The sequence below is a fragment of the Podarcis vaucheri genome (genome assembly GCF_965113315.1).
Source record: "Podarcis vaucheri genome assembly, chromosome: 5".
Lineage (NCBI taxonomy): Eukaryota > Metazoa > Chordata > Lepidosauria > Squamata > Lacertidae > Podarcis > Podarcis vaucheri.
Genome location: NC_138763.1, coordinates 100,749,404 through 100,761,496, shown reverse-complemented (window position 1 = coordinate 100,761,496; position 12,093 = coordinate 100,749,404). Strand labels below are relative to the sequence as shown.

The window sequence follows — 12,093 nt, the reverse complement described above, 5'->3', positions numbered from 1 at the left end:
AGAGGCATCCTCCCTCTTTCTGAAGTGAGGGGAAAGACGGCAACAGCAGCCGTAATGATCAATGCCAGTAAAAATATGATGCTGTGATCCTAATTTTATTTAATGAAATTATGCTGGAAACGGCGTTTCCGTGTGCTGCGCTGGTGCTGGCTCGCCAGAGCAGCGATGTCACGCTGGCCACGTGACCCGGAAGTGTCTCCGGACAGCGCTGGCCCCTGGCCTCTAGAGTGAGATGGGCGCACAACCCCAGAGTCTGTCAAGACTGGCCCGTACGGGCAGGGGTACCTTTACCTTTACCTTTATGCTGGTTTTTAAAATGTTTACATTTAGGATTGCCTCCTTAAGCACATTTTGGTTGGTCTAATAAAGGTATTGCCCTAATACGGATTATTATTATTATTCATTGTGTTGTGGGCCAATATTGTGACCCTAACTTTTTATGTACCCCAACAATGCGGTGTTTTTATCTGTCGGTTCTTCTGCATCCACGCTTTGGAGATTCGCAAGTCCTGTAGAGACGTGGGTTGCTCCTGAGCATGCCAGCCTAGCACAAAGGCTGCTAAGGTGTTAAAATGAGACCAGAGCAGGGAATATTGAACTAATACTGCAATGCAGACAGTGAGGAGAGGAGTACACACACAATTCCTTGCATCTTAGTCTGGGATTCTGAGTCTTTTCTCTACAGCTCTTTTCCAGACTGTTGCCTCAATCTAGTGACAGGTAAACCCGTCTGGCTTACTGCTAATTTGTTCCATCTTTATCAATTTTCTTCAACAGGTTTGCCTCCTCAATAAGAATGGGGCTATAGAGATCTGTGAAACACCTATAAGATAATCATCTTGCTTATTTTTGCTTCCAACGTCCTTTCACTTCCTTCAAAAATTCTTTTAGTCATTTCGCCAGAGCATGACTCTCAAAATTTGCTCTGAATTTTGCTTCATATGAAACTCAGTGGGAATTCTAATTTATATGTGGTATACATGATCACAGTCCTGAGTCATGTAGTCTTATACACAGAGCAACACTCACCCTTTTGGAAGAAATCTCCATGGATATAACAGGAGCTGGCACCTGAAAGTAAAGAATTTTCTTTTATTTAGGAAACAGACCAGCTCTGTAGATAACACACACACACACACACACACACACACACACACACACACCACACACAGTGAAGTTGAGATAGATAGATAGAATGATTAACAAAATGTTTATTATTTATCTATTTATGAAGCTTCTGCATTCATCAGTAGCTCTGATAAAAATGAAAGGGTGCTGTTGCCAAGGCAGCAGTTACAGAGCTTTGAGGATGGAAAGGCTTCATTTGCTAAAGATAAGTGATGGTGGTACTGTTCTCCATTTGGCATCAAATGTGTCCAGTGTGTACATTCAGAAGTTATCCCTCTGTGCTTACATCGTAGGATCAGTTGGCATCTCTGTTGTAGTTATTGGTAAGTCTGATAGGCTGCGGTTCTCAGAACTGAGGCTTTTGGCAACTGGTTGCTCCCTGTTTTTTTGGACAAAATGGCAGATATCTGGTTTCTGAAATGTGTGTGTAGGTCAGCAGTAGTCTTACCTACGTAGTGGACATCACAGTAGTGTATATATTGCTTTAGTGATTAACAAGTTCTGATGCATTTGTAACTATATTTTGACAGAAAATGAAAAGCACTCAAGTTATTTACAGGTGCTCTACCAATGTTGCTGAATATTCTGTTCCACAAAGTATAATAATAACCTGGACATCATCATCTCATTGTCTGGGAGACAGAGATTATGACACCTGGTGTACAGGCATGGATTTCTGAAGAAAGAAAACCAGATATTGAAACAAGGAGAGCAACAAAGAATTCAAAGTACTGTTGAGGGTTGCCCTTGGGATTATTATCACCTGGTGGGAAACAAGAAGGCACAGGAACATGGAGGCCGTGCACTGACAGCTTTCTCAGACCACCAGTGTGTTTCATAGAATCAAAATTCTAATGATCTCAAGTAGGAAATGTGTTTGGCTATTTACATGGCAGTTTTGTGTTGGAGCTCAGGCAGAAACCATAATCAAAACCATATATTACAACAATACACTGCAGCTTGGTGTGCTTTTTCTTCTTCTTCATCATCATCATCATCATCATCATCATCACCACCACCACCACCACCACATTATTATTATTATTACCACCACCACCACCATCATCATCTCCAAGACAGTTGTTAAAGGCAATCCTAGAATCTGCACTGGCATTCCCCAATTCTTCCCCATACCCCCAAACATTGCAAAATTCAGCAGTTTTCATAGTCACAGTCCATACACTCTACTAGGGAAAATGTCTTGGTTGGAATGATTTTCAGTTTTATACCGATGGTACAATGTTACCAGTGCAGATGATACAAAGGCTAATTTATAGGCTTTATGGCTGAAATTCTGTGCTTATTCAGGGTACTTAAAACTTATTTACCCCAATGAGCTTTAAGTTGCCTCATGTGTGTGCAGGACTGCGGTCTCTGCGGTTTGGTGGATATGAAGTCAGACCGAAAAGAATACCTTACTTTGAACACTTGCAACTCTTCAAGAATCACTTCTTCCATCGATTCTGTGTCCTGGTTGTAAATTGTAATGACTTTCAGTACAATCCCATTATCTGCAGTTGAGTTTCAGAGAGAGAGAGATAGAGAGAGAGATTGAGAGAGAGAGAGAGATTGAAAACTCAGGATTGGTAACCATATTTATCTGTACACCAGTAAAGTACAAAATGTTTCCAAACAAATATGACCAAAAGAATTCTGAAGGGAAATAGAATATGATTTTTCATCCACTCTAAAATATGAAAATACAAATGGCCAGAGACAGAAGTTTTCTTCCTCCCATCTGTGAAGTAATAATAATAATAATAAATTTTATTTGTATCCCGCTCTCCCCAGCCAAAGCCAGGCTCAGAGCGGCTAACAGCATATAAATAAGACAATATGCATAATACAATATACAATATGCAAATAAAATAACATTCAACATTCAGTAAAATAATATAAAATAATATTAAATATCAGCATTTCAAAATTAAACAGAAATCCACTCAACAATTACAATAAGTAATTTCTAAACTCCAATCAATAAAACAGCAGCAAACCACAGTGCACAACATAATACAGTAGATTTGGCTGAGAGAGAGGGGCCCAATATGACCCGAAAAGCTTCTGGCTGAGTGGAAATGGGACTTTCTCTTCCTACCCCAGCTCAGTAAAATCATTTGACAGCTCTGTAAGGTAGGTCACTCGTGAATATCCTACAAAAGCAGACCCTCCAGGTGTCCCTATTTTCCAGGGACATCCCCGATTTACAGAAGCCATTCCATTTTCTGATTTGATCCCAGAATGTCCCACTTTTCCTTAGGACATCTCTATTTTCATTGGAGAAATATTGGGGGTATGGAGGTATCCAACTCCAGAGCCATTTGAAGGGAAGTTTTTTAATGTTTAATGTTTTATTATGTTTTGTATATGTTGGAAGCCACCCAGAGTGGCAACCCAGTCAAGTGGGTGGGGTATAAATAGTAAAGTTTGTCTTCTTCTTATTATTATGGAATGGGATGTTTCTATTTTTATCAGAAAAATGTTGGAGGGTAGGCAAAATGTGAGGTGTCAACTCTGCTACAGCCATGCAACTGAATTTGTGGCGAAACTGTGATGTGAACTGGTGACCTTCCTGACTGACCAGTATCATTGATGGAAACAAAATGGCAACAGCATATAACAGGCTTGTATTATTATTATTATTATTATTATTATTATTATTATTATTATTATTATTACTATTACTATTATACTGACCTATACCCGGAGGTCTCAGGGCGGTTCACAGAATAAAGTCAAAATTAAACCACAAAATACAGCTCTAGGATTATTTGACACAGGCAATTATCCTAAAAGTCTTAGGAACAATGTCACCAGAATGGTTTGAAGATCACAGCTAAGGTCCCTTTACAAGAAAGGAGTTGTGGAAGACAGCAGAGTTCACCGCTTCTAAAAAACTTTTAGTTAGAAAACACAGCAATAAATCTTCAAACTGAGAAAATGGCCCCATTTAGAAGTCTCCTGCGGAAGGAGAGGCCTGAGGAGGAAAGAATTCTACCCCAGCAAAGAGCGGACTGAGTTTTAAAGTAATTGGACACTAAAGTGATCTGACAAGCGTTTAAACTATGTTACTCCCTCACAACTCACAGCATGCAAGTACTCAATAAATCGGAATCATGCCCAGAATTCATACTGCTCAACTTCCAACAATTTGTTCAAGTGCAGAGCGGAGAAGCCACATCTCAGCTAAATCGAGACCTCCAGAACATCTGGCATGAGGGACCCCAGGAGCCAAGGCTGGAGGAGGGCAGTGAAATGAGGAGCCAATTGCCCAATGGCCATGATGACAGAAGTGTGGCCCTGCCCATCACAAGGAATTATATCTGAAGAATACTAGCCTCATTGCTGGGCAACGGGCATGCATGCCCTAGTACAGGGGTGGTGAAGTTGTGGGACTCAAATGGCCACTATCCCAAGGCAGCATGGCCAATGGCCAGGTAACACAGGAGTTATAGTACTACAAAATCTGGAGGGCCACGGGTTTGTGATTTTAAATCTCTCACCCAAGAGTACTTGCCCCCAACCTGGATCTTAGGCATCCAGGGAATTCTCTCTCTCTTTTTAAATATACTGTAACTTTTCCTTTAACCAAAATACAAAAAAAACCCCCAAGAAGTGAACACTGACTAGGGAGAAAGCAGAGCGTGAGTATCAGCTGGGAGCCAGAAATTCAGGCCTGCAGGTAGCCAAGGAAGACTGCTCAGAGTTCACCTAAGTGCATGGAAGATGAGTTGGAGAAGAAAAGAAGTGAAAGTGGGTGCTTTTACCCCCTTCCCTTTCTTTTTCATTTACCTGTCCCAATAAATAAGACATCGTACTGCCCGTCTTCTGCTTCCACTCTGTCTACGACTATTTGTTTGAGGTTGTATTTCCCATCCGTCTTCACAAGAACTGGTCTCTTATGAACAGGCCTAACCGACTGATACATCAGTGGGTGACTCCTAGCAAAACGGATTGCTTCATCCGGATAGTCTTTGGTGCTCACGTACAGACCTCCATTCACTTTGCTGGCACACTAGGAAACACAAAGTAGATTAAAGTTATGATGCCGATAGCCGTCCATGGAAGAAGATGGAGCTAGTAAAAGGTGGATCCTGCTCTATTTTGTAAGATTAAGGCTGCCCTCGTATACACATTTACTAAGGTACAAGCATCACTGGACAGATTGGGACTCACATGCACTGCACAGCATCCAGATTTTAGCTAAGATCAAATGATATATTTTGCAATAAGCATTGCGGTTTGAGAAAATACATGGAATAGATTAGATTTCTAGGTTTTAAAAAAAGGAGTAGATAGAAAGTTGCAACTGTGAACTTGTGATCACTTTGGAAGTTGGATAATGCCAAAGCTGGGAAAAAAATGTAGAAAACAAAGCAGCTGCAGAACTTGAAGATTGAGGGATTTGTTCTGACCTGTGGAGAGTAATGATGTGTTTCAATGACTTTCCCTTGAAATGTAACTTCTCTAGCAGTCTGTCTCTCAAATGTCTTTCTAAACATCTCTTCTCCAAGAAGAGTACAATAGTTGATGGGACAGATTCAAAACAATATTGTTAAGAGTTGTGGTGCCAGGGTTTGTGGGTGCAAGGCTCCCTTAAATCCCTGGGCCTCATAGGTGTTAGAATTTAATGAATGCTTGGAGAGTTAAACTGGAGGTCAGACTCTGAATAGCTGGACTCAGCTTCATGTGTTCAGGAGATCACCTGAGGGATGGGCCATTAACAAAGTAGAGATGGGTCATTGGCAAACTAAAGACTCTGTGCCAGCTGGCAAATGGGTTGAACCCCTCCCTGAGCTCTGAGATGGTTCACAGAGACAAAGCAGAGTGGAGATTTTAGGATTGCCAGTGGGGATGATGTGGGCTGGAGGAAAATAGTTGCAGTCTGTAAAAATGCGGCAAGCTGGAGGGAGGCCGAGCCACATCCAGAGTCTTTTTGAATCCAAGGCCATGGCAGAAGTCAGACCCTCTTGGAGTGTAATGCTGGGAACCCCTCTATCCTAGGCTCAGATATGTGTGCAAATAAACCATATATCATAAAGGCACCACAGTCTCCGCAGTGCCTCATTTCCAAAGGAAACCTGAATCCTTAATAAGTGCTTGGAATCTCGCAGAGCTCAGAGATTGGAGTGCCGTGCAACAATAAATTATATCGGTCTGATAGAGGGGAAAAAAAGATGTTAAGTGTTCCATTTCTTCAAACATGCAAATGCTAATGCTGTTTTTTTTTTAAAGAAAAGAATCGGTCAGCAATATTTGATTCCAATGCCTAGCTTAATTTCCTTTGATTTACACCCATAGCCTTGCAAAAGACAGATGTGCTGACTGAGCACCCCTCAGAGCTATAGCACATGCCAGTGTCTCTATCCTCACCCTAAACATCTTATAAAATACAACCAGGGGGTAGGATTCAGCCCCAGCCATGCATGCCAACATTTTCTCCTGCAAGAGAGGGGTACTGCTATGGAACTCCTTTCTGCACATCAGGAAAGTAGATTATACATCAGCAATTTGCTGTTTGCTTCTAGGGCAGAGGAAGCTGTTGACCCCCAGACACTGTTAGAATCCCAACTCCCATCAGCACCAGCCAGCATGCTGAAGAGTTAGGGGCAAGAGGAGTTGCTGTCACAAGTTTAAGTTCACTAACTGTACTAAAATAGGCACGTTTTTATCTTGAAAAGGAAGCTTTAAATTAGTCGATAGAAGTAGCTCCTTATAGAGTCTTCTGTTCAAAAGTTACCTTGTGCACTTTAATTAGAACCATTTAAGGTTTCTGCTAGAAATATTTCAGTAATCATTTATTTCCTACGTGGCTGTTGAAAACAGTGTGGTTTTAGGAGATGGTTCAAGCCCAGCCACAGTAGCAGGCTCGCCCTATTTAAATTGGATTTTCAATCAATAAAGTGAAATAAAATACTCTTTATGTTCACTGGAAACATTCAGTCTCAACTTGCGGCAGGGGCTGTGATTGACTCTAATGAACTCCTGCACTTGTCAAATGGGGCTGAGTTTATTTTCCTTTCCCTGGGTCTTGGCTATGCCCTGGCGTATGTGCTCAGCCTCGGTTTTGAAGTGCATTTTCTAATCAGCCAGCAGTGGGATTTTCATCATAAAAGCATGCGGCTTTCAAGCGGGAGCTCGGACGTCTGGCTTCCCATGTGCAGCTGCAAGCCAATGAAACAGAAATGCCAAATCCTGTTGAAAAGTTCCAGCTTGAGCAAGATTTGAGAATGTATTATTTAGATGGATTTAAAACAAAAATATATGTGTAAATCGCTTCAAGGCTAACTTAGGCCATCGACACATTTTGGGCGGGTGTTTTATTATTCTTTGGGGTTGCTTTGTAGTGCTGCGTTTGAAAGCACCATGCTGGGCATTAAGCAATTAAGCTGGCTGTTTAGAGAGATGCCAACAGCAGCAGGAGAGGCTCTGCGAAGCTCTAGCAGGGATTTGCCTTAGAATGAACCAATGTTTAAGATCCACTGCAGTGGTGTGCGGTCAGTGGACTAAGGGGGGGGGACAGGCGTCTCCCCTAAATGTTCCCAGTAAAGTAGAGTATTAAAGTATCAAAGCCTGGTGCCTCCTTCGCAAAGCCCAGGAAGCTTCTGCCTGGCTTAGGGAGGCAGGCGCGATGCTCCAATGGGGTCAAAGAGCCCTCCCACCACCTCCCCAAAGCACCCCTGTCTTTGGGAAGGAGGCAGCGGGGATCCAGCATTCTGTCAGAAGCCTGCACCCTCCTCCCCAAAGCCTGGGAAGCTTCTGCCCGGTTCAGGGAGGGAGGCGCGATGCCCACGCACATGATGTTGCTCTCCCACATCACCCTCACAACCTGGCACCTCCGGCCCGAACTGTTCCCCTACAAAAAATAAATAAAAAATCATTGCACACCACTGATCCAGTGGCTCAAATACCATTTCCCCCTGTTCATTTGCACCAAGTCTCTGCTTACTCAAAGGAGAGGTGTTCTGACTGAGAAGGCAGTTGCTGCAGTGGAATTTTAACTGGCCAAAATAAGTAAGTTAAGGAGTGTGCAGTCACCCTTTCCTAAGTCAAAGTACCGTATTTTTTGCTCTATAAGACTCACTTTCCCCTCCCAAAAAGTAAGGGGAAATGTGTGTGCGTCTTATGGAGCAAATGCAGGCTTCGTGGGCTATCCCAGAAGCCAGAACAGCAAGAGGGATTGCTGCTTTCACTGCGTAGCGATCCCTCTTGCTGTTCTGGCTTCTGAGATTCAGAATTTTTTTTCTTGTTTTCCTCCTCCAAAAACTAGGTGCGTCTTGTGGTCTGGTGCATCTTATAGAGCGAAAAATACGGTATTTTATGTCCTGTTCCCACTTCCAGGTTTGCAGCCAATAATTCCCTTAACTACACCCAGTGTTGAGAGGGATGTGGGTGGCGCTGTGGGTAAAATCTCAGCGCCTAGGACTTGCCGACTGCATGGTCGGTGGTTCGAATCCCCGTGGCGGGGTGAGCTCCCGTCATTCGGTCCCAGCTCCTGCCCACCTAGCAGTTCGAAAGCACCCCTAAGTGCAAGTAGATAAATAGGTACCGCTTTATAGCGGGAAGGTAAATGGCGTTTCCGTGTGCTGCGCTGGTGCTGGTTCGCCAGAGCAGCTTCGTCACACTGGCCACGTGACCCGGAAGTGTCTGCGGACAGCGCTGGCTCCCGGCCTCTAGAGTGAGATGAGCGCATAACCCTAGAGTCTGTCAAGACTGGCCCGTACGGGCAGGGGTATCTTTACCTTTACACCCAGTGTCATGATAGAAAGGGAGAGAGTCCCATGTAGATGTTCCTCACCCCAGACGAGCCCTAGTCACCCACAACATCTAGGAGCTCTGACAGGCCCCTCCAAATCAGACACCATGCCAGGTTAGAACAGAGGCATGGCAGAGCGTGGAGGGACCTCTGCTCTAGCTACATGCGGAGAAACTGGCTTCTGCTTATGGACCTTCCTTTCTGGGCCAGGGAAAGGGCTTATCCCACTTAGGATTTCTGCCAGTGGGAGTCCCACTGATATGAAGCAAGTTTTGCCCCCTCCAGAAGCAATCTCCAAGTGCAATGAATGGCAGCCCTATGGGGGAAAGCAAAGAGGGATGACTCACCTTGCAGCGAGTCATCTGGAGAGACCTGGGAATTATGTTAGAATGTTGTTTATTGATCATAGCTTGGCTTTTAATACCATCCTTCCGGACATTCTTATCAAAAAGCTGATGGAACTAGACCTTTCTTCTACCATCTGTGACTGGATTAAAGACTTTCTGAGGGATCTGACACAAACAGTGAGGATTGGGCCTGTTACATCTACCTCCCTGAAGCTCAGCACTGACACCCCGAAGGGATGTGTTCTGAGTCCCTACGTGTACTCATTGTATACATATGATTGTATTTCATCTGATCCATCCATTGTGTTTATTAAGTTTGCAGATGATACTACTAAAATGGGTCTAATTACAGGTGGAGATGAATCAGCGTACAGGGGGGAGGTTCAAAAAGTATCTACATGATGCTTAGAGAATAACTTGCACCTAAATATTAGCAAGACAAAGGAGATGGTGTTGGACTTTTGGAGGAAGAGAGGGGAACTAGCCCAGCCCATTGTATATCGGCCGGGGGGGGGTTGTGTGGAGAGAGTCTCTTCCTTTAAATACCTGGGAGTTTACCTTAGTGAAGACCTCACTTGGAAAAACAATAGAACTCAGGTGGTTAGAAAGGCCCAACAGAGACTCCATTTTCTCAGCGTCTTGCGAAAGAACAATGTTAAACAACAATTAATGACCCCCTTCTATTGGTCCGCAATAGAAAGTGTCCTCTCATATTGTATCACAGTGTGGTACATTGGCTTGACAGCCACAGACAGAAAGTCTTTACAGAGGGTGGTGAACACAGCACATGATATCATGGGCTGTCCCCTGAGCCCGCTAGATGACATCGCAAGGGATCGTTGCCTTAGGAGAGCAAGAAAAATTCTCAGGGACAATTCACACCCCGGCCAGCACCTCTTTAATCTTCTACCCTCAGGCAGGAGATATAGAAGTATAATCAGTTGTACCAACAGGCTAAAAAACAGTTTCTATCCGTGGGCTATTAGGCTGCTGAACGGAAAATAATATAGTGCAACTGACTTTTTGGGTTGGTGTGTTGTGCGACAAGCACACAGAGTGCAATGAGATTGAGTGTTGGGGGGGAGGGAGGCTTGGTTAATTTCATTGTGCACAGCTTGTACATTGACAATAAAGGTATTATTACTATTGAAGTCAGAGGTATGTTTATGGGCCAACCAACCAACTGCCCCCGGCAACTCCAGTTCTTATCTACAAGATTTGTCTGTTTTTTGTTTCAACAGTACTCTATTTTATGACATTTGGGGGATGGAGGGGAACCTCTCTCACTTACTGATCCAGGCCTTGGGTATGGCACTTTCCCTTCATACACAGACCAGTGGTATTCAGGTCCCTCTTTATGAGCATACGGTCCATTGAAAGCTGCCCGGATGCTAGCCATGTGATAGACACATATAGCATATCCTCGGAATATGTTGCTGCAAAACAAAAATCAAGAAAGACTCTGGTAACCTCATGTTCAGATTACTGCAATACACTTTACACAGGACTTTCCTTGAAGGCAGTGCAGAAGCTGCAGCTGGCACAGTGTGTCACTAGAGGGCTGTGCAGGGTGTAGCGGCCATGACACACCAATTGTCCAAGAATGTCATTGGCTGCTGATATGCTTCTGGACCCATTTATATGCTGACATATAAAGGTCTGAACAAATATTTGAAGTGGCGTCTCTTCCAGTATTTGTCAGTCTGGATGTTAAGATCTGCAATGATCTCTCCAATGAGTGCTATGTCTTGGGACCTTCTCTGTGGTGGAGTCCCTTTCCCTGAAGATGCACCCAACATTTCAATGTTGAGTTTTCATTGCCAAGTTGAGAGGTACTTATTCACCCAGGCCATTGGGATACTCTTGCACTTGGGCCTAGGTATTACTATTGATTTGGTCTGCTGCTATAATGGTATTATGGGTAAAAAACCTGAAAAAAACGGGTTCTTAAATTGTATCGTATGTTACAAATGCAATCACAATGGTTGCATTTTTGTGCTTGTTTAATTGAAATATTGTGGTCCACCCTGTGATCAGTTGATGGACAGTGGATAAATAAATACTTTCTATTCTATGTCCAAGTCTCAGTCCACTATGTCGATTGACACCTCAGAAAATATATCTAACCAGACCCTTTCATTTGCTAGTAGGGCATATGGTGTTTTCACATTCACCATAAAACAGGTTCCTCAAAATGTATCCGTCTTTCATCTAGGGTAGCTACATCACGATTGCTTACCTTGTAGTATTGAAGAGTCCGAATATCACGGGGTTTTTGTTATCCCGAGTGTGGAGCAAAAAGACGTCCTCTGCAAAGTGGAGGCATAATGCTGGTTAAGTATGAACAAACCATTTATGGAAGAAAAAAGTCTTATGCAACCTAGCAAATGAATAGGTTTCCATTCTTACTTCTGTCTCATCACTACTGACACACAGGGCCATTATGGATGTCATGGCAAATCACAATTGAACACGACCGGAACAAGCTGCCATGTGTCTTTCCTCTTCTCTTCTGATATGAATGTGAGGACAAGTTGAGAAGGTTTTGCTTCCGTTTGTGATCGTCCACAGTTTAGCGCTACAACAGATGTTTTGTTGAAGCAGGCAACTTTACGATTGATGGCTTCAAACAAACTGTAGTTAAGATTAGCCACAATTTCCTGGGTTTGGATGAAACGTCAAGGTGCGCACTATGGCCAGGGTTCAAATCCCCACACAGCCATGAACCTTACTGGGTGACCTTGGGCCAATCAACATCCCTCAGTCAGGCTGACGTACCTCACAGAGAGAAGAGGAGAGCCAGTCACAGCACCTTGAGGAAAAGGTGGCATATAAGTGTAATATATAAATGTAATAAACCAA

At 43.4% G+C, this 12,093-nt stretch overlaps 1 protein-coding gene across 2 annotated transcripts in view; it reads right to left on the bottom strand.

Moving 5' to 3' along the window:
* The window catches only part of SEMA3E (semaphorin 3E), a 166,807-nt gene that overhangs the window by 9,968 nt on the left and 144,746 nt on the right, over positions 1-12,093 (bottom strand). For both annotated transcript variants that reach the window (XM_082223092.1, XM_082223093.1), the window contains exons 9-13: positions 11,471-11,540; positions 10,523-10,667; positions 4,921-5,143; positions 2,548-2,639; positions 1,030-1,071 (exon numbers count right to left, since the gene is read on the bottom strand). In XM_082223092.1, the coding sequence (XP_082079218.1) occupies positions 1,030-1,071; positions 2,548-2,639; positions 4,921-5,143; positions 10,523-10,667; positions 11,471-11,540 (572 nt within the window). The remainder of the gene's footprint in view (positions 1-1,029; positions 1,072-2,547; positions 2,640-4,920; positions 5,144-10,522; positions 10,668-11,470; positions 11,541-12,093) is intronic.